Source organism: Micromys minutus (assembly GCF_963924665.1).
Source record: "Micromys minutus genome assembly, chromosome: 16".
NCBI classification, from domain to species: domain Eukaryota; kingdom Metazoa; phylum Chordata; class Mammalia; order Rodentia; family Muridae; genus Micromys; species Micromys minutus.
In genome coordinates this window covers 10,171,282-10,196,277 of record NC_137985.1, presented here as the reverse complement: position 1 = coordinate 10,196,277, position 24,996 = coordinate 10,171,282, and the positions used below count along the sequence as shown (strand labels likewise).

General features: G+C 40.3%; 1 protein-coding gene across 2 annotated transcripts in view; it reads right to left on the bottom strand.

Annotated features, from left to right (window-relative positions):
• The window catches only part of MTMR2 (myotubularin related protein 2), a 57,704-nt gene extending 33,940 nt beyond the window's left edge, over positions 1-23,764 (bottom strand). Inside the window, exons 1-2 of one of the 2 annotated variants that reach the window (XM_080929792.1) lie at positions 23,554-23,689; positions 11,747-11,817 (exon numbers count right to left, since the gene is read on the bottom strand). Coding sequence is in view for 1 of the 2 variants with exons in the window: in XM_080929791.1 (XP_080785917.1) it covers positions 23,554-23,633 (80 nt within the window). In the remaining variant the exon portion in view is untranslated. Of the gene's footprint in view, positions 1-11,746; positions 11,818-23,553 lie in introns of both variants that reach the window. The other variant, XM_080929791.1, reaches the window with a different exon arrangement.
• Between the last annotated feature and the right edge of the window lie 1,232 nt (positions 23,765-24,996).

Below are 24,996 nucleotides of genomic sequence, written 5' to 3'. Positions count from 1 at the left end.
GATGGGTGTACAGACAGGCTGCCTTTGCATCTCGGGCTTCCGATCACAGCTGACTCCATACTCTCAGTGAGCCTGCCATTAAGTGTTTCTGCTGTGTAAGTAATCAACTCAAGTTACCTTTACTTTCTTTAATTCTTATACAACTTCTGATACTTGATCATATTATACATTTTATTGAATCCCCCACATTTTAAGTTTCTAAAGGATTAAAAAATTATATTCTTATATCATTTTTCTACAAAAGCTAAATCATTGTAAAACATTCAAAGAAAATGAAGACATGTCACTAAAACTTTAAATGTAGATTTAAAAAATATATATATACAGACATGGGTCATTAACACACACACACACACACACACACACACACACAACACACCTTTTAAAAGAAAGCCTCACTATGTAGCTGGCATCCAACTTACAACCTTCCTGCCTTCAACCTCCCAAATGCTAGAATTACAGGTGTGAACCACTGTTCCCAGCTTTTAAAACACACGTGTTTTCCTTATACAAAATTATAAATTTGTTTCATTATATTTCCTTGAAATCCTATCTTAGGACTGTGGCAAAAATTCTTAAGTATGTTAGCTTTAAAATAAACTTTACAAGTCCTGTCTATAACAACAACCAAGAAATAAACAGAATCATTGTATAAACAAACAAAATGGATAGACATACTTACACATATACTTGTAAACATACATACATATGTAAATGTTCCTCTTGTTTGTAGCTAACATCTGATTAATTTAACTTTGTTTGCCATAGCAGGTTAAATAAGGCTTAAGGCCACAGCTTCATTTGACTCTGAAAAGACAGACTTTGCTTTAGTTCCCTGTGGCTGGGAAGACCAGAGAGAAAACTCTGGTCACTGAGATTAGATGGGGTCTGCTAATGGTAGTGGAAACCTTCTTTTACTAAAGGGAGTATGGACTATATGCAAGATAGGTCTACTGTCGTTCCTTTCTCTTGCCTGAAGTGATTATCAGTGGCCATTCTATAAACAGAGGACCTACAAAAAGTCCACCAGGATGAGGGTTGGGTCCTTAGGGGCTAACAGAACAGCTAGTCAGCTGCCACCATACCCATAACCCTGAAATTCATGTCAAATATATGAATAAATAGAACCTCAATTTCTAAAATCACTGCAATAGAATTTTTTGTTCTATACAACAAAATAAAACTCTTAATACAGCAACTCCAAGGTCTATCAGGAAAAATTCACATACATATAGGACTACCTCACAACCTTCTGAGAGAATGGGGATAATAACTTTTAAAAGTAATAAAACTAAAATTGGGAATTATAGGTAGTACATTATCTAGAATAATACTAACAGAACAATGTAGATGTAGCACCAAGAAACCAAATAACTGTTAAAGGGAAAGGAAAAAAATAAGTAAGAGAAGCTAACAATTTGGGTCTCAGATTTTAAAGTCTGGGCTTTTAAGCAAGAATGTGGTGGTCAGCCTTTTCAGTTCTCTTTTCAGACAAATGATGAGACTGGAGGGCAGCAGGGTGTGCAGGTCACAGCACTGTCCCTGTGATTATGTCAGAGACACACACTGGCAGTGTTGTAAATTAGATTTCTCGCCTAGGCCCAGACAGACCACACCAAACACGGTTCCACGTGGAGAGGTTTAATAGAACGGGATAGGGCAGGGGTCAAGGCCGGGCGAAGAGAGGAAGAGGAAAAAGAGAGAGGAGAAAGGGTTTCGGTCTTTTGTAGGGGTAGTGACGTCACTTGCTCCCAGGTGGAGATGGGATTTAGAACTGATGTCTTCTGGGAATGCTTTGGCTGTTTCCATGGCGATTGATGTGCTAGGTTCCTGTCACCTGTGGGTGGAGCCATTGCTGGGGGAGGGGGCTATCCTAATGCCAACATTCCTCCCTTTTTTCTTATATAAAAAGAGAGAAAAGGGGAGGGTAGGGAAGCCGATGGTGAAAAGGGAATAGGGGCGGAGCATACCTGGCCACTGCTGGGTAATTGAGGGGTGGGGTATACCTGGCTGTTGCTAGGTAACTGAGGGGTGGAGTTTACAGAATCCCAACAGGCAGGACTGGAGAAAGCTGCTGTACATATCAAATGCTGCCCTTGGTGAGCTTGTCAGACTAAGGGGCCACAGCACAGAAGCACAGCTGTGCCAGGACCCCGTTTTTCCTTCTCACATAAGCATGTATGATGGATGTTCTGGTTGCCATGACTGTATGACAACACATGTAGTTTCTACTGTCCCCTCCTCACATTTCTCCATTGCTCATCTTCATGTCAAGGTTTGTTTTGCCTATTGTTCCACAAGCCCAACCCTCATGCCGTCCCACACAGGCCATTTCTTTAGCTCAGCCCATTGTCTAACTTTCCTATCAGCCTCAGTGAAAACCCTGGTTTCCCAAAGTTCTAGGCCTTGCAGTTAGAACTTAACTCTGTCCATCTGAGGTCTCCAGTCTGTCTGAATGTACACTTAATTACTTTCCTCACAGTACTGGAGCGCTGCACGGTCCCCACCCCTTTAAATTTAAGCTGCCAGACAGTAAGAACCTTGTAGCTGGCAAGGTACTACATCTCAGAGCAAGTTTATGCAGCCTGCTAACATTATTCATCAACCAACACCACTTTGGTCTGCACATTTCCTAGGCGCACACACTTCAGACTTCAGAAGGTCAGAATTTTATCACTGATTAGTGGACTTCTGGTAAGTTATTAATTTAACTCTACTAAGCACTGATTACTACTATCAAAGCCACAAGTTCAAAATTTTATATTTCTTTTGGTTGTTTTCTAAAGACAGATTTAAAAGTGCTTCTCACTGTGCTAAAAACATCTCTGTTCAATCCATATACCCAATACTCCGGGCTGCCAGCCGCCCTCCTGATGACCTTCCCTATGTAATCCAGCCATTTTGGTTCCATGGCCTTTTCTGGTCTACCCTTTATTCTCTTCACCAGTCTCCTGGACCAGAATTTTCCTGTCTCCAGTTTCCTGCTCTGTTTGAGTTCCAGTCTTGATTCCCTTCAATGATAGCTAGATATGGAAGTGTAAACCAAATAAAAGAAATCCTTCCCTCCCCAAGTTAATTTGGTCATTGTGGTTTCATCACAGCAGTAAGATAAGAACCATCTAAGGACAGAGGTAGAGACCGAACTAGCAAAACGATGTAAATAGGAGTGGCCATAAGGCACACAGGGACCTGAATCAACAGAACTTAGCACTGACTTGGTAAGACAGCAAGGGCAAGGGATGAGTCAAAACATGATCCCAAGTCTCCTGATCAAGAAGAAGGCACTCTGCCAACTACACAAGAAAGAAAGAAAAAAAAAAAAAAAAAAAAAAAAAAACATAGTCATGTGTGAAACTGATGGAGTTATCCTGGAACTTTCCAGACAGAGTTAGCATGTGTGCTGCCATATGTACTAGGAGGCTGAGGGGTTTGGAGCCCACACGCGATGCATATGTGCCTGTCTTAGTAATCCATTTGCTCAGTGCTTAGTCATGACTTTCTGCTGGGTGAATACCCCATACAGATGCAGAGTTCAGCAGTGGGTATGCTACCAAGGAAGACGCACCAGAGATGAAGGTGCCTACTCAACTATGCACCGTACTGGAAAAGGAATGTTACAGGTACACAGAGAAGGATGGATTAAATATGACCAAGAAAGGGTCAGGATGGTAAAATTCTGGACAGATTTGGTTAATCAGGCAGTTATATCACTTAATAGACAACCAAAAAACAATGATATGCCACACGAGATGCATAGAAGAAACAACTGACTAAACATGCGGAATACAGAAAGAATATAAAATGTTAATCCATTGACGGTGAGGTTCTCTCAGAACTACTCAACTTGATATGTTCACTAAACAGTGGAGAGATTAAAGCTGGGTAGTAGCTATATCAAATCCAGAACACTGTACTGATCCAAGGAGTGGAGAAAGCCTGTGGTATTTACTGGGTTAAACTATATACCTGCTTGTATACAGGCTATAAGTAAAATGGGATCCCCAGAGTCCAGAACATGCATTCCTAAAGGGAGAATGTGGGCCCCATAGGTGTGAATAAAAATGGCCCTTTGAGAAAGAGCCAAACTGAACAAAAATTTTAAATATTATTTTGTTTTCTGACATAAAGTCTCATGTAGCTCAGGCTGGCCTTGAACCCATGATCTTTATATTTCCACTGACATATTATATATATTTTTTAACAAAAAAAACCCATAGTAGATAAAATCATATCTATTATGTGAACATGGGGGGGAGAGGACAGAGAGACATGTGTCTAAAAATACTCCTTAGAAGGGTAATAATTTTCTTAAGAGATGAAAACCCTGGCTCAGCTCCTTGATAACAGCTGGCACACAATACTCCTAGGTTTAATTTTATTTAAATTTATTAGATAAATTACTTAATACCTGCTGAGTACTAGACACATGCTAAGAGTTATTTGTATACTCATAATGATGAAATAAAGTAAGAGTTTAGCACATATATTACAAAGAATACCAGGCCAACTATTATTGTAGCTAACAGAAGCTAGAAAAGGATGCCCCCAAACCATTAGAAATCCTAGTTTACAATAGAGTTAAATACAAAAGTGGAAAGTTAAATTAGGTGAAATTCTTAACAATTTGCTCTTCAGAGGAATAGAGTTAAGGCTAGAAAGATGGCTCAGTCATTAAAGGCTAGACTCACAATCACAACATCAAGAAGCAGAGGTAGCAGGCTGTAAACAGACTGGCCTGTCATCATCCTAGAACTTGGGAAGAAGAGGCAAGAGGATGGCAGGTTCTGGCCCACCTATAGGTAAATGAGGAAATCCTGCCTCAAAGTGAATTTGAAAGTTAAGAGAGAAAACAGATTACCAAGGTCAGATCATGCTCCCAGAGGGAGACTGCTGGGAGCTTAGGCTTACAGGACTGACAGTCAAGAACCAACTATAAATACTGAAATCGTTGTGCTAAATGAGGTTTCCTGGTCTCCATAACTCAGCAGCTCCTGAGAGTGAAAACATTCCCCAACTCTCCTCTCTCCCAGTGTGTGCACATCTATACACATTTAATCACTAGGAAAGCGTCAGCCTCGTCCCTCAGCACTGCTGTTTAATTATACTGTGCCTTTTTCCATGCAAATGTTCTCCTTGAACTGCAGCACATTTTCATTCCCAATTGCTGTGGGCTTTTTTGTCCGAGCCAGTAAGTAGAGGCAATTAAAAATTAAATTAAAATCACAATCCTCTTCTTTTACTCTACATCTTCCGATGGAAACTCACGCACATAAACACAAACACATGCACACATAAATATACACACATACACACACACATACATATAAACACAACACAAAACACACATTCATGAACTTATTATTCACGAACACACACTTATTAAACACATACTGACAAAGCTCAAAGTCATTAACTAGCAACTTCCAATGCACTGAACAGCGTGCAGATATTAGTAAAATTCAAAACAACATAAAATCAAGTGTGTTCTGCAACAGAAACAATCACAATACTTCATGCCCCAGATCATTAATGTCTCTCTTTGGAGCGTCAAGCATGTTTTGTCAAGACAGGAGGCATAAACAGAAGAAATCTTAGCAATCGATGAAGCATTAAGCCAGCACTCTGGAAAACTGTCCAGGACATAAATTATACTTTACATTACTCTTGGAGACAATTTTTCCTGTGAGAAATACCCATCATAACACCACTACAATTATACTCTAGTTACTAAATTCTTACTATCACCCCTTAAGAAGGACATTAACAACTCACAAACAGCTGGGATATAACTTAATGGTTGTGTGCTGGCCTAGTAGAAGTCAGGAGCCTTGTGTTCAATGACCATCACAAATTAATTTGTCTAAATTTTCAGCATCATTTTTAAAAGTAGAATAAACCTGGCATTATTTAAATGCTAAATTCTGCTCTCAGAAAAGAAAACATCCCTGAGTCCACACATACCTCTGAAAGAACACAATTTAAATGTACACTGAGGGGAAGGACAAACCAGCGAGCCTGCTCACTCTCCATCTTGTCATCCCTCTGTCGGTGACACAGCTTCATCCACCACAAGAACCAAGCAGAAACCATCATCTGACTCTTAGTCATTCCCACACATCTGCTCCTCTTGTTGTACCACAATGTCCTTTTTATCCCTGGCCGCCCTATTCGAACTCTACTACTAATGCAAAGTGCAGTGTTGATGGGAGCCTAATACACGCCAGGTATCCTCAGACAGACAGCAACTACTCTGGCCTGTTCCAAACAAGGGTCAAAAGGTAAAATAAACAATCTTCTACTTTTCTGGAGTTTCTTTTACTTAGGAACCTCTGACCCCCAGGTACACATATTCTAGAGAAATGTTTAGGACACAAACTTACAAATTAAGCAAATCCCTCCTAAACATATGAATGTTGGTACCTATTTTGGGGATACACACCTGGGACTACCAAGTCTACACCCATCAGTTCTTTATAATGAAAATAACAGCAAAGTATTATTGTGTCTGAAACACTGGTCTGAAGGACTGTTAATAAAATTATCATTACTTTCTTGTCACATAGCCACTTGGCAGAAATCAACAGTAAAAAACAGAAAATAAAATCCAAGATTAACATATTCCAACATTCATGCTCCTGATTCCTCCTGAGCAGAATTCCAACAGTCAACGAAACACTTCTTGTAAAAGTGAAAATTAGACACAAGAAAAGTAGCTAGCATCGCACATGCTTAAGTCAAAAAAGCCCAGAAAGTCAGACACGTGTCACCTACTTCTCACTCCTAGTAAACAAGTGTCAAGAGGACGCAGGATCAGCCATGTTTCTTCTCCCAGGCTCAGCTGCCCACAGTTGTTACAGTGAGAGCTAAACCATCTGCTCTGTTTAAACAACTTTTCTCACTGCCAACTCAAATTCCGTTGAATATCCCATGAAACCAAGAGGTGCTTTCAGATGTTTTCTGGTTATTAATGTCGTCTGCCCATGAATATTAAAGAATGCCTTCTGAATTCTGATTGGAAGAGAGCTTTTCTAGGAATGCAAAGTTTGCTGTCAGCACTCACACAATGGACTGCAGTGTTCTTCCTCGGCACTGTATGTGCTTGTCAGTCACTGTTGAAAATTTACTTAAAAAATAAAAGGCCTGCAGTGTTTCATAAAACAACAACCTACTGTCAGAATATCTGTCTCCAAAACAGAAAACAACTTCACCAGAATACAGTAAGTGCACGTTTAACCACTTGTTAAATGCTGTTTAAACTTAACCAATCTAAAGGACAAGAGAAGAGTCAAAAATAATGTTATATCAAGGCAACTGACAAATGAGAGTCCTCACTCAGAGGACAAGGTGAGTCTGAGCTCTGCCAGCCTTGGCTGGTGTTCACTGGCACTTTGGAAAATGCCAAGGAAGTAAGAACAGGTCATCCAGGACACAGTTAAATTATAATATCATTTTATTTCCAGATCAACTCAGTGCATGCGATCTGTCAATTCCAACATAAATTTGAACCAATTTATACAGCTTACAAGACTTTCCCCCACATAATGGTTTTGCAAAGACGATATTTAGAAGTTAACAAAACTGGTAACCACCAAAGCACTGTAATGAAAATGAATGTCAGCATGAGGTGGAATGAGGCCAGGAGGAGGGGCTCCAACAGCAGTCCTAAAAATCTCCTCAAAATCTATTTTATTCATCAATCAGTTTAAATAAGTATGTAAGTAGATCCACAAGTGTGGCCTACAAGGAAAACTTCCTTATGTATCAGTTAACTGGGAAAAATATTCTAAAGTGAAATTTGTCAGGTTATATCTGGGTTACTGACATGGTATCCGGCTTAGTCAGTAAAGCCCTGGCCCGGGCAGCTTTCTGATCTCAGCAAGCACAAAACCACAAGAACACCAAGATTCTACTCTGTGGGAGTGTTTTACTTGCATGACTATATGTGAACCACACCCATGCCTAGTGCCTGCAGGTCAGAAGAGGGTGTTGAACATCCTGGAACTGGAGTTATGGATGGTTGTAGACTGCTATGTGGGAGCTGAGAACTGAGTCTCCTGCAAGTGCTCTTGACCTCTGAGCCATCTCTTCAGACTTTCTTTATATCTTGATGAATGACTCCTAGAGATTGGTCCTAATCCTTTGATTCAATCGGGAATTTCCGTGTCCAAACACTGAAGGTCCTTGTCCCCAATTGGTTTTTAATCAATCAATAAAGATGTCAGTGGCCAATGGCTGGGCAATGGGAGATGGGGTGGGACCCTTAGATTTGCTCGGGGTAGGCAGCAGGAGAGAGAAGGAGACGAAGCATCTCCGTGGCTCGAGGGAAAGGGCGATCAGATTTAGAGCTGAGAGGGAAGAGCATGGGAAATGTAGATGGAAGGGAAAGCGGTTCCTGGGCAGCACAGAGAGTAACAGGGCAGCGAAGTTAAAAGTAGATTTAGAAGGTTTTGAGCCAGGAGTCCTGGAGGGAAACGTGTGCTAGCCGCAGGAGGAGAAGAACTGCCCAGCCTTTGGGTAGCTAAGGCATTTCCAAATCAAGCTAACATGTATGTGTCTTTTGTGCGTGGATCAAAAGAGCTGCTGGGCGGGTGGCTGGAAGCTCGAAGTGGTTTAAACTCACCACTACATGACTCATGTAATCTTCTCATGCTACCTGCAAATGTGAGTTCATTATTATTAAATAAATAGATGCCATTCCTTAGACGATGCAGGTATTTTAACATGACAATCACAACTTACTGTTCATGTCACTGTCCTACCAACTAGCTCCCTTTCCACACAGACTTCAGCGGTGAAGAAGTGGAACTGAGTTGCACTGGTTTCTTTCCCTATCAGCAAGCCACTAAGAAAGCTCACACCATACCTCTTTCTCTTGCCAGCCTGGAAAAGTGAAATACCTAATTATCACTCATGGATTCCTACCTGCATAAGCAAAACAACTTTGCAACTACAAAACTGACACCTAACTGTGTGCTCGTTAGCTTCTGTGATTACACTGACCACCTATTTGCCAACCGAGTCTTCCTTGAGTATTTCATGTACTGAAGGTGATAATCTGGACTGATCACTAAGACTCTGCTCTAGTTTCCTTCCCTGATGCTGTGATAAAATCCTGACTAGAACAACTTAAGAAGGAAATAGTTTATTTTGACTTACAGCTCAAGGGTGAAGTCCATCATGGTGGGAAAACTCACACCCACAGTCAGGAAGCAGAGACAAATGCACTAGTACTAGCTCAGCTCGCTTTCTCTGTTCTGTGTAGTCAACACTCCCTTGCCCAGAGAATAATCCCAACACTATTAAGATAGGTTTTCTTCCCACATGGAATAATACAATGAAGATAATTCCCTACAGTCCTATCTCCCAGGTGATTCTATATCCTCAAGTAGATGACACTAACTATCACAGACTCTGACACAATGAAAGAGAAATTTAGGCTACTTGTATAACAACAGCATACGCTTAACAACTGAATAAAGTCTGAGCACAGGAAATAACAAGTCAAGTGATCAGAATTTATATGCTTCATTCTGATTTTAAGCTAAAATTAATGGTAAGTATATACAGTTAAATAATAAGGCAACGCTGTAGGTAACAGTTACATCATAGCTGTGACAGATGCATCTTTCAGCATGTGTGCAACTTAAGTAAATTCCTTTGGTGGGGAATTAACACCACATAATAAAGTCCTCCTTTCAAACTTTCTTTTTCTCACTATAATGCTGGAAGTTGAATACCAAACATGGGCTCTACAACTGAGCTCCATTCCCAGACCAAGTCTCACTTTGGAGATTATCTATCTGCAACTTTGACCCTGCGGTTACAAAACAATGACAATGGAACTGGCATCTGTAAAGTCAAGGATAATAACTATGCACAGATGAATGACTGCTTACAAGCAGCATTTTGTGCATGTGTAAGACCCAGTTTGGTCCCCCATATCATAAATCAAATAATACGTGAAAAGCATCCTTTAACTAAGACATACCTCAAAACACTCAGCAATGAGTAGTAACAGTTTATAACCCACATTCTAGTAATTCCAATATCATAGGATATTTTTTAAAAAGTGGGCTAACTTTATTTATTAATACAAAATATAATTCAGGAACTAAGAGACACAATATAAAATATGTGCAATAATATAGTTAAGTCAAAACATATGGTTCAAAACATTACTTAAAAGTTTTTAATAAATACGATTGTATTACAAATATAAGTTAATTTCAATGGCAAGATCTACGGCTTGGTGTGTGAAGCATCAGGTTCCACACACAGAAAACTTGATCACTCCTAACACTAAGCTTCACAGAGCTGACGGGGAGAAAAACAATGACAGAGTTGCTCATGACATAGCTAGCTAGCACCTCCTACTCACAGACACTTAAAAAAGAACTCCAGAATCATAGAAAACTCAGTCCACAGAGGAATAGGGATGCACTAGATTTTTTTTTTAAAAAGGGCTTTTCCCTACCTAATGATCTAAGTCAGAATCAGCCAGACTTCAGGCTAAAGACTGGGAAACAGCATGTCATCTTTCGGTAAATGATACATCTGTAGCTTCTAGGTATTTTGGAAACAAGGATGGATTGGTTATTATATTAAAATGTAGGACAGAGGAGGGGCTTTAACACATGAAGCACAGTGAAGCTGTGTAGCAAACAAAAATTGCAGCATGACTGTGAAATCTCCAACTCAGGGTTGGTACTTAGTACAAAACACCAGCCTCCAGATTCAACTGTCTTTAGAGAAACAATTGAACTTCTCAAAGTCTTTTCCCTCATCCACAAAATCTTGGAGTTGGACTAAGACTCCAAAAAGCATCTGAACCAATCATTTCAGACTTCCCAGTACAAATCCCTGTTCTTGTTCCTGATGATTCAGAATAAGCTAGAAACTACAAACCAAATGTTCATTTAGCAGCACCTGTGACTAGAACATGTAGGTCCCCAGAGTGTGGAAAGCACTGAGTGGTCCTGATGTGCCTAACAGTAACACAGCAGGCACAGCACCAAGCGCTCAAGAATTCAGGAACAGAGTTTGTCTAGCTTTTAAAAGAGCCTGAGTTTGATCTGCAGAATCATGAATCAGGTGCATGATGCACTTCTGTGGTCCTGGCATGAGGGAGGTGGAATAGAGGATCGGAAACTCATGATCACACTCAGCTACAGAGGGTAAGGCCAGCGTGGGCTACAATTAGTCACTGTCTCATCAAAAACCAATGAATGAATGAATTAGTTAAATGCTGGTTCCAGTGCATAGAGTACAAGACATCGTGAATACTCAGCAACTTGGAACTTGGATGAAAGGAGCAGGTAGAAAGGGAAGAAGAAGGCTTGCATCTCACTGTCCTCTTTAGGACTAAGAGATGCAAAATGGTAGCAACATAAGCCACAGACAGATCTGCTACCAGAAAACAGTCTCCACACAAATATAATTTGTACCCGATTCATCCTGTTCTCATCTCAAACTTCAAAGTCCTAAGGGAGAAAGGGAGGAAGCACACAGAAGCACCCCATGCCTCAAAATCAAAGGGAAAATTACTGGGTGACTACAATGTAATGACCGCTTTCCCTATGTAGAAGAGATCACAGGCTATTCTTGATTGGAACATGGAATTGTGATTAAAGTTTGAAGTCACTCATTACTCATGTGCACAAATTTCATCTGGAATAATATCAGATTCCAAGGATATTACTGGCAATGTCAATTTCTGTCCATTTTTTGAAGTTTCCCATTCACTTACATTATAATTTTTGAGATGTTTTATCTTCACTTCTGATGATCTTCAAATGTCAATGGTTCTTAACACATTAACTGTAAACAAACACAAAGGAACTTAGGGGGTTCAGATTCTGAATGAATGAGCCCTGGAGTTAAGAACTCTATGTGCAAAGTCTGAGGGGTAGAGAAGGAGGGGAAGGTCTTCACTTGCATGTTTCATGAGATCTTCAAAACATAAAACTGTCCTTGTACATGAAAACTATACATCACCCGTCATATTTCCTTCTGTATGAAAAACAAATTGCTCAGAGCTAAAGAAAAATTCTCAATTCGCTAACATGCCTTTACATTTCTCCACAGGGTACATGTCAAGAATACACCTCTGTAACCCCATCAATCTGTGCAGGAACTGTTAACTGTAAAGCTGCCTGGACCCAGGCACCTAAGCTTTGGGCACAATCATTTCTGTGTCACACACAGACCCTGAAGTCAGAGACGTGGACTCCAATATCAGTCCAGTCCAACCTTTAATTTTCTTATCTGTAAAATGAAAAATGTAATACTGTCTAGCTTATACAGGCTTATGTGAGAAAAGCACGTAAGTAACTTAATGTCACACTCAGCACACAGTAGGCCTACAACAATCATTCAGAACTATTATTTACATCATACTGTGTCGTCCCTATTAACTTTGCTGTAACAACTATCACATGGCAATCAAACTTACCCTCGTGTTTCTATTTCTGTTACTACCTTTGAAACAATGAAATAATGCATTTTTAATATTAGGAAAAGAAGACTCGTTAATTTTACCTTTGACCTTTACAGGCAGGCACCTTTGCTTAGGTTAAGGAAATGATGGCTCACAGTGACTGGCCTCTCACAAGTCAATTACTACCCTTTCCACAGAAGCACAGACTCGAAGTGAGACACATAACTGCTCAAGCAAGCACTCACTTTCTGTCACAAGAAAAAGGAATCCTACAGAGAGGGAGACAGGCAGATTTGTTATTTCACCTGTGGAATCCTACTGCATGATGAACAGTGGTCCTAGCAATCCACACGCACTTACCTACTCATCCTCAAATATTCAACTCCTTATGTTTGAAATTATACTCTTAAAATACTTAAGTTAGGGATGGGGAGATGGGTCAGGGGGTTAAGCATTTGCTTCAAGTATGGGCACGAGAACTCATAAATCCAGAGACATCTGTAATTCTTGTATTCCGAGAGCTAGAGGAGGGTCTAGGAAAGCTAAGGGTTTAACCAATCTGGCACATACTGCAGCAAACGAAAGAGACCTTGCCTCAGAAGGTAGAAGGCAAAGACTAACACCCAAGGCTTTCCTGACTTACACTCTCACTCTCTCTCTCTCTCTCTCTCTCTCTCTCTCTCTCTCTCTCTCTCTCTCTCTTACACACACACACACACACACACACACACTATAGCATGCATGTATCCGAATACACATACATACACACATATCAAACACACAAAAGACATTTTTCCCCCAAGTTTAAGAACTATTTAAGTTAGGTAACAGAAGGATTCATACAACATTGATTTTTTTTTTAAAGTGTTTTAGGGCAGAATTAAACACAGAATGCTGGCAAAAGTGCTGATAAACTAACATAGCTTAAGATGGCCAGGCTTATTTCTCATGTAGAAATAAAAATATATGGGCAGGTGGTTTGGAACTGGAAAGGAGGAAGCAGTAGCTGGCAAGACCACCACCCCCACTACCTTGCCCTGTGATCCCTTGAGCTCCTTGAAGTAAAAGTGCAGCATAGCTGCCTATTCTTTGATCCCTGCTTAGCCAACTCTTCCTGGCCCAGCAACATTTTAGACTCTGAGATTATGACTATAAAAAAAGCCAATACAGTACACAAAGAGTTTAACTTGGAGTTGAAGGTACTGACAAGTTTCTTGGTTGCTACAATACAGAAGCCCTCATTTTCTATTGTGACTACTGCCTGGCAACCAGAGGCATCTCCTGCTTACGTGAGCATCACAGGAACATGCTTCTTGCTTTTAAATGGTTAATTTGTGTCAGGAAGAATCTACTGCCTTCTCCTATTCTGTCTGTCTCTTTTTCTCCTATTCCTTAAGTTAAAACCTCCAAGCTTTGCCTTAGCACAAAGTCTTAGAGAAGAGTTGTCTTACAGCCATGGCCATAGCTCCATGTAATTGGCAACTAGACTGTAGGTGTAAAGCAGCCTACCATCTCCAACAGCATATCTTTCAAAGAGAGGGACTATCCCTCTGAGATTCCAATGGTGGACTCTAACTGCAATGCTGGCTCCGATGGTAACTTTGGAATCTAAACACATGAAGAATTTGGTCCTCAGATCCACTACATCACAACTGCACTACCTCTGAGAGCTTTTATATGGGTAAAGAAAAAAGCTGCTGTTTCTGGTCACCACAGTCTCTGATACTCTGAGTTTCAGGAACCTTCTGACATCATCACTTTATTTGTTTATGTATGAGTACACTGTCACTGTCTCAGACACACAGGAAGAGGGCATCTGATCCCATCACAGATGGTTGTGAGCCAACATGTGGTTGCTGGGAATTGAACTCATGACGTCTGGAAGAACAGCCAGTGCTCCTAACTGCTGAGCCATCTCTCCAGCCCTGACATCATCACTTTTTAGAGCTCCATTTTTAACCTGCTTCTTGCAGGAATCAGTCTTATAAAATCACTCCAGGTCCTTAATTAGCATTCAGCCACATATTTCACCTACAAGGCATAACAAATAGCAAGTACTTTACATATTCAAAGCCGTTTTCCTTAAAAACTGAAAACATTCCACACTACAACCTGGAGAATTTCCACTAGTCAAAACCCTAAATCACATGCAATCTTAGGCTCTGGTAGTTTTACTAATACAATAGCATTAATTTGGCAGCTTTCCAAAATAAACTTCCTGCCTTCTGGACATCTGTGCCCTGCCCAGTTATTTCCTTCCCTTGGGTACAATGCAGGTTACTTTGGTTTGGTTTATTTATGCTCTCATATAATTTCTCCATTATAATACTTTTTATGAGTATATCTTACTGTGATATATCGTATAGGAAAAATCTTAGGGTCTGTATTTTGACTATGTTATTCATAGCTGCAAATACTCAGAAATTTTCCTTTAAAGTTGAGATTTAAGAAAGAAAAAGTATACAAGGCCCAAACTCAGCTTTAATTTCAGCATTAAATTTCATACTTGATCGCAAGGCTGGTGGTGGTGCTTAATTCCAACCACCACTTTTAATCCCAGCTCTTGGAAGGAAGAGGCAGGTGGATCTCTTGATCCTAGGCTAGCCAGATCTGCATGCAGAGCCAAGTTCCAGGACAGCCAGGGATACACAGAAAGCCCTGTCTCAAAAACAAAAAAAGTCTTGATCAAAGTACTGGTGAGTTCATAATAATATTGGGTCTTAAATAAGAGAATGTTAAAGTTCTTTCAGGGTTTAGAAATAATGAAACTCAAAATAATCTTTAAATCGCTAAATAATCAGTACATGACTCTATGCCAATAAGAACAATGCTAAGGGAGTCACCTCGTCCTGAATCTTTAACCTCTGACACTAGTCCTGGCTAGATGTCTCAGAAAACACACCACAAGTCACAATGGAAATATGTAAGAATGTGATAAATCTATCACTACTAGAAAAACCCAGAAAAATATTTCCTACCAACATGTCACTTTCAAGTGATATTGAAGCTAAAACTACAGATGAGATTTTGCAACAAAATATGCTTTAGGCATCTGGAAACCTCTTAAGACCATGATTAAAATTCACAGAAACAGTAACCCAGGATTTACTAGTTTCAAATGGTGATAACTTTAAGAAAACCATATGGGAGCTGACCCATTGCCAGAGCACTCTGTACCTAGACCCTGCTGGGAGAGACCCATTCTCGAGGGAGTGTTAACACATCTGAGAGCACAGGTGAGACCACCACTTCTGCACAAATTCCTGGCCAAGAGGAACCAGCCCAGAACTCTCAGGAAACAGGAACTGAGGAGCAGTCTGAGACAGGACCTTTCCAATTTCCACCTGCGCCCAGAGCTGACCCTGTGCCACAGCTCTCTATAAACAGTCTCCACTAGGAGAGAGCTGGTCCCCCAGAAGTACTAAAACACCTGAGAGAAGAGGAAAGACCACCACTTCTGCTCTGAGGGACCTGCCCAGAGCCCTCAAGACACAGGAATGAAAGAACAGTCTGGAACAGGATCCTTCCCGTTTCTGCCTGCGCACAGAGCTGACCCTGTGCTACAACTCTCTATACCCAGAACCAGCTGGGAGAGAACTTGTCCCCCAGAAGTGCCACAGTCTGAATCAGCAAGCCCAGCTAAAACCAAAGATAAGCAGATGGTGAGAAGCAAGTCCAAGAATGTAAGAGACAGAAACCAAGGCCACTTGGGAACATCAGAAACCAGTTCCCTCAACCACAGCAAGTCCTGAATACCTCAAAATACCAGAAAAGCAAGATTCTGGTTTAAAATCACAACTCACGATGATGTTAGAGGACTTTAAAAAGGTCATGGATGATTCCCTTAAAGAAACAGGACAGCACAGGTAAACAGGTACAAACCCTTAAAGAGAAAACAATCAAAAAGGTGCAGGAACTGAACAAAACTACTGTTTTTAGATACTATTTTTCAGTATCTAAAACTAGAAATAGAAACAATTTAAAAAATCACAAAGGGAGCCAACCCTGGAAATATAAAACTTAAGAAAAAGATCAGGAGTCATAAACACAAGCATCGGAATACAAGAGAAGGAAGAGAGAATCTCAGGGGCAGAAGATACCATAGAAAACATTGCCAAAATAGTAAGTGTGCAAAACGCAAAAAGCTCCTAACCCAAAACATCCAGGATATCCAGGACACAATGAGAAGAACAAACCAGAGGATAATAGGTATAGATGAGAGGGAAGACTCCATCTTAAAAGGCCAGTAAATATCTTCAACAAAATTATAAACGAAAACTTCCCTAATCTAACTAAAGAAATGCCCATTTGAAAAACAAAAAACAAAAACCAAACCAAAATAAACAAACAAACCTACAGAACTCCAAATAGACTGAAACAGAGAAGATATTTCTCCTGTCACATAATAGACAAAACACCAAATGCACAAAACAAAGAAAGAATATTAAAAGCAGTAAGGGAAAAGGGGCAGTAACATATAACAACAGACTTATCAGAACTACAGCAGACTTCCCAACAGAGACTATGAAAGCTAGAAGATCCTGTGCAGGTGTCATACAAGTCCTAAGAGAACACAGATGTCAGCCTAGGCTGCTATATCCAGCAAAACTCTCAATTAACATAGATGAAGAAACCAAGATATTCCATGACAAAACCAAATTTACACAAATATCTGTCCACAAACCCAGCCCTACAAAGGATAATAAATGGAAAACTCCAACACAAGGAGGGAAACTACACCCTAGAAAAAGCAAGAAAGTAATTTTCTTTCAACTAACCCAAAAGATGACAGCTACACAAATGCAATTCCACCTCTAACAACAAAAATAACAGGAAACAACAATCATTGGTCTCTCAATATCAATGGACTCAATTCCCCAATAAAAAGACATAGACTAACAGACTGGATATGTACAGAGAACACAGCATTTTGCTGTATACAGGAAACACACCTCGGTGACAAAGACAGCCACTACCTCAGAGTAAAAGGCTGGAAAACAATTTTACAAGCAAATGGTCCAAAGAAATGAGCTAAAGTAGCCATTCTATTATCAAATAAAATTAATTTTCAACAAAAAGTTATCAAAAAAGGTAAGGAAGAACACTTCATACTCCTCAAAGGAAAAAAAAACCAAGATGAAATCTCAAGTGTGAATATTTATGCTCCAAATGCAAGGGCACCCACATTCATAAAAGAAACCTTAATAAAACTCAAAGCATACATTGTACCACACAGAATAATAGTGAGAGACTTCAACACGCAACTCTCATAAATGGACAGATCATGAAAGCAGAGACTGAACAGAGACACAGTGAAACTAACAGAAGTTATGAACCAAATGGATTTAACAGACATCTATAGAACATTTCATCCTAAACAAAAGAATATACCTTCTTTTCAGCACCTCATGGTACCTTCTCTAAAACTGACCATATAATCGGTAACAAAACAGGCCTTAAGAGATACAAGAAGACTGAAATAATCCCATGAATCCTATCAGATCACCATGAACTAAGAATGGTCTTCAATAACAACAAAAAGCCCACATACACATGGAAGCTGAACAATACTCTACTCAATGATAACTTGGTCAAGGAAAAAATAAAGAAAAAAAAGTGAAGACTTTTTAGAATTTAATGAAAATGAAGGCATAACATGTCCAAACTTATGCGACACAATGAAAGCAGTGCTAAGAGGAAAACTCATAGCTCTGAGTAGCTCCATAAAGAAACTAGAGAGAGAATACACTAGCAGATTGACAGCACAGTTAAAATCTCTAGAACAAAAAGAAGCAGAAACACCCAAGAGGAATAGACAGCAGGAAATAAACTCAGGAGTGAAATCAACCAAATAGAAACAAAAAGAACTATACAAAGAATCAAGAAAACCAGGAGCTGGTTCTTTGAGAAAATAAGATAGATTAAACACTTAGCCAGACTAACTAAAAGGCACAGAGACAGTATTCAAATTAACAAATTCAGAAATGAAAGGGAAGACATAACAACAGAAACTGAAAAAAAATTAAAAGTCATCAGATCCTGCTACAAAAGCCTATACTCAACAAAATTGGGAAATAGGGATGAAATGGACAATTTTCTGGACAGATACCAGGTACCAAAATTAAAATCAGGATCAGAAAAATCATCTAAACAGTCTCACAATCCCTAAAGAAATAGAAGTAGTCATCGAAAGTCTCCCAACCAAAAACAGCCCAAGGCCAGATGGATTTAGTGCATAATTCTATCAGACTGATGCCAATACTCTCCAAACTATTTTACAAAATAGAAACAGAAAGAACACTACCGAGCTCCTTCTATGAGGCCACATTTATGCTTACACATAACTAAATCACACAAAAACCCAACAAAGAAAAAGAACTTCAGACCAATTTTCCTTATGAATACTGATACAATAATACTCAATAAAATTCTCACAAACGGAATCCAAGAACAAACACATCAAAATCATCATCCATCATGATCAAGGGGGCTTCATCCCAGAGATCCAGGGATAGTTCAATATATAGAAATCCATCATAGTAATGCACTCCATAAGAAAACAATCAGAAAAAAAAAAAAAAAAAAAACCCACATGATCATCTCATTAGATGCTGAGAAAGCATTTAACAGTATTCCACACCCCTTAATGTTAAAAAGTCTTAGAAAGATCAGGAATTCAAGGCCCATACCTAAACATAGTAAAAGCAATATACATCATCAAACTAAATGGAGAGAAACTTGAAGCAATCCCACTAAAATCAGGGATTAGACAAGGCTGCCTACTCTCACCCTACCTATTCAATGTAGTATTCGAAGTACTAGCCAGAGCAATTAGACAACAAAAGGAGGTCAAAAGCTACAAATTGGAAAGGAAGAAAATCACTCTTTGCTGATGATATGATAGTATACTTATGTGACCACAAAAATTCCACCAGAGAATTTCTACAGCTGATAAACAACTTCAGCAAAGTGGCTAGATATGTATTAACTCAAATAAATCAGTAGCCTTCCTCTACTCCAAGGATAAACAGGCTGAGAAAGAAATTAGGGAAATGACAGCCTTTGTGATAGTCACAAATAATAAGAAATACCTTGGTGTGACTCTAACCAAGCAAGTGAAAGATCTGTATGATCAAGACAAGAACTCCAAGTCTCTGATGAAAGAAAGAAATTGAATAAGATCTCAGAGATGAAAATATCTCCCATGTTCATGGATTAGCAGGATTAATAGAGTAAAAATGGCCAACTTACCAAAAGCAATCTACAGATTTAACGCAATCCCCATCAAAATTCCAACTCAATTCTTCATAGAGTTAGAAAGAGCAATTTGCAAATTCATTTGGAATAACAAAAAAACCCAAGATAGTGCAAACTATCCTCAACAATAGAAAAAAAACTTCTGGGGGAATCACCATGCCTGACCTCAAGCTGTATTACAGATCAATCGTGATAAAAACTGTATGATATTGATACAGAGACAGGAAGGTAGATCAATGGAATAGATTTGAAGACCCAGAAATGAGCCCACACACGTATGGTCACTTCATCTTTGACAAAGAAGCTCAAACCATCCAGTCGGGGGTGGGGGTAACAGCATTTTCACAAATGGTGCTGGTTTAACTGGCGGTCAGCATGTAGAAGAATGCAAATCGATCCATACTGTCTCCCAAAACAAAACTCAAGTCCAAGTGGACCAAGGACCTCAACAAAAAAATATATGCCCAAAAGATGCTCCAACATATAACAAGGACACATGCACCACCATGTTCATGGCAGCCTTATTTATAATAGCCAGGAGCTAGAAAGAACCCAGATATCTTTAAACAGAGGAATGGATACAGAAAATGTGGTACATTTACACACTACACTCAGCTATTAAAAACAATGACCATATGAAATTCTTAGGTAAATGGAAGGAACTAGAAAATATCATCCTGAGTGAGATAACCCAATTACAAAAAAAAACACTCATGCATGCACTCACTGATAAGTGGATACTAGCCCAAAAGCTCAGATTACCCAAGATACATTCACAGATCATATGAAGCTCAAAAGAAAAAAGACCAAAGTACAGATGCTTCGTTCCTTCTTAGAAATGGGAACAAAAATATTCACAGGCGGAAATACGGAGACAAAGTTTGAAGCAGAGACTGAAGCAAAGGCCACCCAGAGACTGCCCCACCTGGAGATCCAGTTCATATACTGCCAACAAACCTGGACAATATTGCTGATGCCAAGAAGTGCATGCTGACAGGAGCCCTGATATAGCTGTCTCCTGAGAGGCTCTGCCAGATCATGACAAAAACAGACGTGGATACTCACAGCCTACCATTGAACTGAGAACTGGGTCCCCAGTGGAGGAGTTAGAGAAAGGACTGAAGGAGCTGAAGGGGTTTTTAACCACATATGAACAACAATACCAACCAACCAGAGCTCCCAGGGACTAAACCACTATCCAAAGAGTCCACATGGAGGGACCCATGGTTCCAGATGCACATGTAGCAGAGGATGGCCTTGCTGGGCATTAATGGCAAGAGAAGGCCTTGGCCTTGCCAAGACTCAATGCTCCAGTGTAGGAGAACGTCATGGCAGGGAGGTAGGAGGATATATGTGGGTAGGGGCCACCCTCATAGAAGCTGGGGGACTGGGATAGGGTGTTATGGAGGGAAAACTAGGAAAGAGGGTAACATCTGAAATGTAAATAAAATATACCCAATTTAAAAAAAAAAAAAGAAAGAAAAACGTACAATTTTAAAATGCAATTAAGTTTAGGGGTAAGAGAGATGGTGCCCACCTGTAATTACAGTACCCACGAGACTGAGGCATAGAATTTTAGTTCAAGGCTAGACTGGGCTACACAAAACAAAACAAACACACCAGTCATCTGTAATGTACCTCCTCTCGCTTTGTTTAGGAAAGTTGGGCATATATATGGATCGTGGACCAAGCAAGCTAGTAAATTTATCAACTAGAAAGCAACTGATAAATACCAAAATACCAGAGATAAGTAAGTATTACCTAGAATAGCTACAGTTTGAGGATATATGAAGAAAAAAGACATTAAAATGAATTACAAGGAAAATTAGAAAACAGGAGTCAAAGTAATCAAAAGAAATAAACAAGAGGACAGGACAAGCTCAGTAAGTCTGGCTGTGCACAGAAGAGGAAAGAAAATGCTATCAATAAAAACCACCAGCGTGCCTGGTTTCACATGCAGTAGCTGAGGGTGAACTTGAGTTGTCCGGAAGCTTAATGAAAGCCTGGAAGATGGAAACTAGATGTAGGCAGTAAAATATTAGACACTGCTGAAGGGCAGGTCCATCTGAGCCTTCGCAACTGGCCTACAGTAGGTTATTATTTATATTTATATTCCAAGGTCCAACTTAAAGAATCAGAGAAAGACCTACAAAATAAAATTATAGAAGCAGCTAGATGACCAGGATATTAAAGTAAATTTTGTCGCGGCACCCTCAGGAAGGGGTGTAGTTAAGAACTGCCTAAAGAGGGCAGTACCAAGCAAGACTCACCCTTCACTGCTTACTACAGTTGATGAGAAACTTTGAAAGTTGTATAAAGAAAAAATAAATGGTCTTTTGAAGCCCCAACTATCAGCTCTATACTGACACTGAAGGCAGAGTTAAACCAACATCTAAAATGACTCACGCACTCCACCAAGACCACACTCTTAGCAGAAACTGTACTTCTCAAGGCCTTCCACCCAGCTTTAACAGAGTATGTATAACCTTAAGAAAAGACCCTGAAAAGAGTTATATGTTCATCTTCACATTTATGTTATTCTCAGAAATTAACTATTCAAACACAGTATTTCAACTAAATTCATCTCATAACAGAAGCATTTGAGACCATTAGAAATGAGGGCTCTATCAACTTCAGTTATAAACTTCAAGCTGAAATAATCTGCACTCTCCAAAAAACAGAATTAATCCTTTTCATAGCTAAACTTAATAGAAATTTAAGTCAGAGCTGAAGCGATGGCTCAGCAGTTGAGACCACGTGCTACTTCAGCAAAGGACCAGTATTCAGTTCTCAGCACCCACACTAGGGTCATGCCTGCCCATCCTCCAGTTTAAGACTCACCCCCTGGACTCCTCCATGCATGTGGTACACATGAATTCATGCAAGTACATACATGAAAAGACACTTTTAAATAGTAATACATTTATCTATTACTATTTAATTTAATCTATTGGGTGAAAGAATTTGTGTGATACATTAAGCTGATTTCATAGAGTATATGAATGCAAATAAGATAATTTCTTATTTGAGCATCTGTTTAAAAACAAAACAAAACCCAAAGTACAATTTTAGAGTGACAGGGCAGAAAAAAGCTGAGCTACCATAGTCAAACACCAACACTTTCCTTGTACTTTGTAGGCAAAACTTGAAATAATTTAGATATACACTTATCACGGTAAGTGAAAATAACAGTCTACCTTTCCTGTACATTCCAATCACCTGTGGCTGTCTGCCTACATTAAGCTTAAAAGTTTAAAGTAACAAGTTTCTATACTGAAGCTGTTATTTACAGTTAATCAAAGAGTGCTCCAAACCAATACCACAAATAATATACATTGTGTTGGTAATGCCACTGACAGTTTAAGCTGAGAAGCCGGCTCTATGAGGCTGCGACCTCTCTCCATTTCAAATCTAAGCATGCTTGTCTCAGAGTGCCCTCTAAGGTCACTTGTTTGGTGATGGGCTGGACCCCAAACAGTGACTAGAGCAGGATGAAAGTGTCACGCCCTTGACAACAGAACTCCTGATAAAGTTTTTAAAAAACAAAAAAACAAAAAAACGCTGCGTCCTTAAACACAACTGGAGCAAAATCCACGACGGAAAAATGAGCAGGAATTGGAGGGACAGTGGCCATTAATAAACTGTATTTTCACCTCTCGCACCAAAGGCCTAGAGGAGGAAGCACGGCTCTCCTGGGCTCTCCATACCCGCACAGGATGCCGGTGGCTTCTCCTCTCTTCGGGGTCCAGCCTCTCCAGGCCCAGGTCTCTCCTCGGCATGCTCCGGCCTCCCTCCCGCACGCCCTGGCATCTCCAAGCACACACACTCCCGGCCTCTGTCCGGGCACCGCACGGCCTCACCTGGACAGTGAGTCCTCGCTGGGCAGCCTTGCCGCCGGGAGCTGCGCGCCGAGACTCTCGCAGCTCGAGCTCTTCTCCATGGCGCTAGAACAGGAGGCCGCTGCGCCCTCCGCGGCCGCCGGCGCGAGAAGCAGAGGGAGGAGCGCCCGGGGCCGCCGCCGCTGTCAGCCCCGCGCCAGGCGGACTACGAGACCGGAAGCGGCCATGTTCCCCCAGCCTGCCCTGCGCGCGGGGGCTGTTGGGAGTCCGTACCCGTGGCTCTACAAGGCAGTGCGCACGCGCCCTGGCCGCCCAGGGAGAGGCGGCTTAAGCGGTCTGATGGAATTTCCAGCTATGAGGATAATCTCCAGAAAGAAGAGGACACCAGTATTTCAGAGAAAAAACACAGGACGTGAAGGCCTGGGAGTGGTGGACTCGAGGAAAATGAGAGGAACGTGGGCAGCCTGTGGGATGAGGGGCAGAAGTATTTAAGGATCAGGCTAGAGATAGGAAATTGTATGTGATGTGAGAGCCTATTTTGTAAAGGTAACAGGGAGGCTAAGACGACTCAGATACCACAGCCTCCGGTTACCTTGCATTCACGTATGCTTCCTTCTGTGTAAGTGTATTAACATCACAGACTAAGTGTGTTGATAAATATAAAACACCTAAAACGATGCCTGCTTAAGAAGTGCTCAGACAGCAGTCAGCGGGTGCGCATATATAACAAATTTAATAAATGGTAACTGTTAAAGAAAGGAAACTAAAGTATGACAGACCATTAACTGGTAATTGATAGGAGAAAGGTAATTACAGCTACCCTGAATGGGGAGGGGAGGGAAAATTACATTTCCACCTCTGAACATCATTATACAAAGGAAAATGGGAGTGAAGTTTAAGAGTTCAGGCCTCCTGTGACAAGAGTATTGGCTAAAGTGGCTTGAAAGTACGTCTTTAGCTGATAAGCACTTTGACACCAACCTGTAAGGTGTAGTAAAAAAGGGAGAATCTGCTAAACTCATAAGAATTAGACACAAACACTGCTGAATGCTGTGGTGTAACATAGAGAACAGACTTACCTCCTGTGTGCTCCTTCATATTCCTTTGCAAAGCAGGAAGGGAGTGTGGAGATGGAATGAGATAAGGGACAGGAACTGGATAAAGGGGGAACGCTAATAGCCGTGACTTTCTGTTACTCAGGACACAGGAAGGATAGTGCTAGAGGAATGTCTCTAATTGTGACTCTACCTTAATAACCTCACATGTCTTCAAAACAAAAATGCAAAGATTGTTTCTGTAAATAAAAGAAGCTTTTAAAGATTCCTGCTAGGATAAATATAGTTGTGCTTTTACAAACTAGATTTAATTTAAAACAATTACTGGATTTTAAAACATAACATTTCCTACAAGATCGAGTTATCCCAGTTGTGTTCTACATAAACTAGAAAAGTTATCAATGGACAA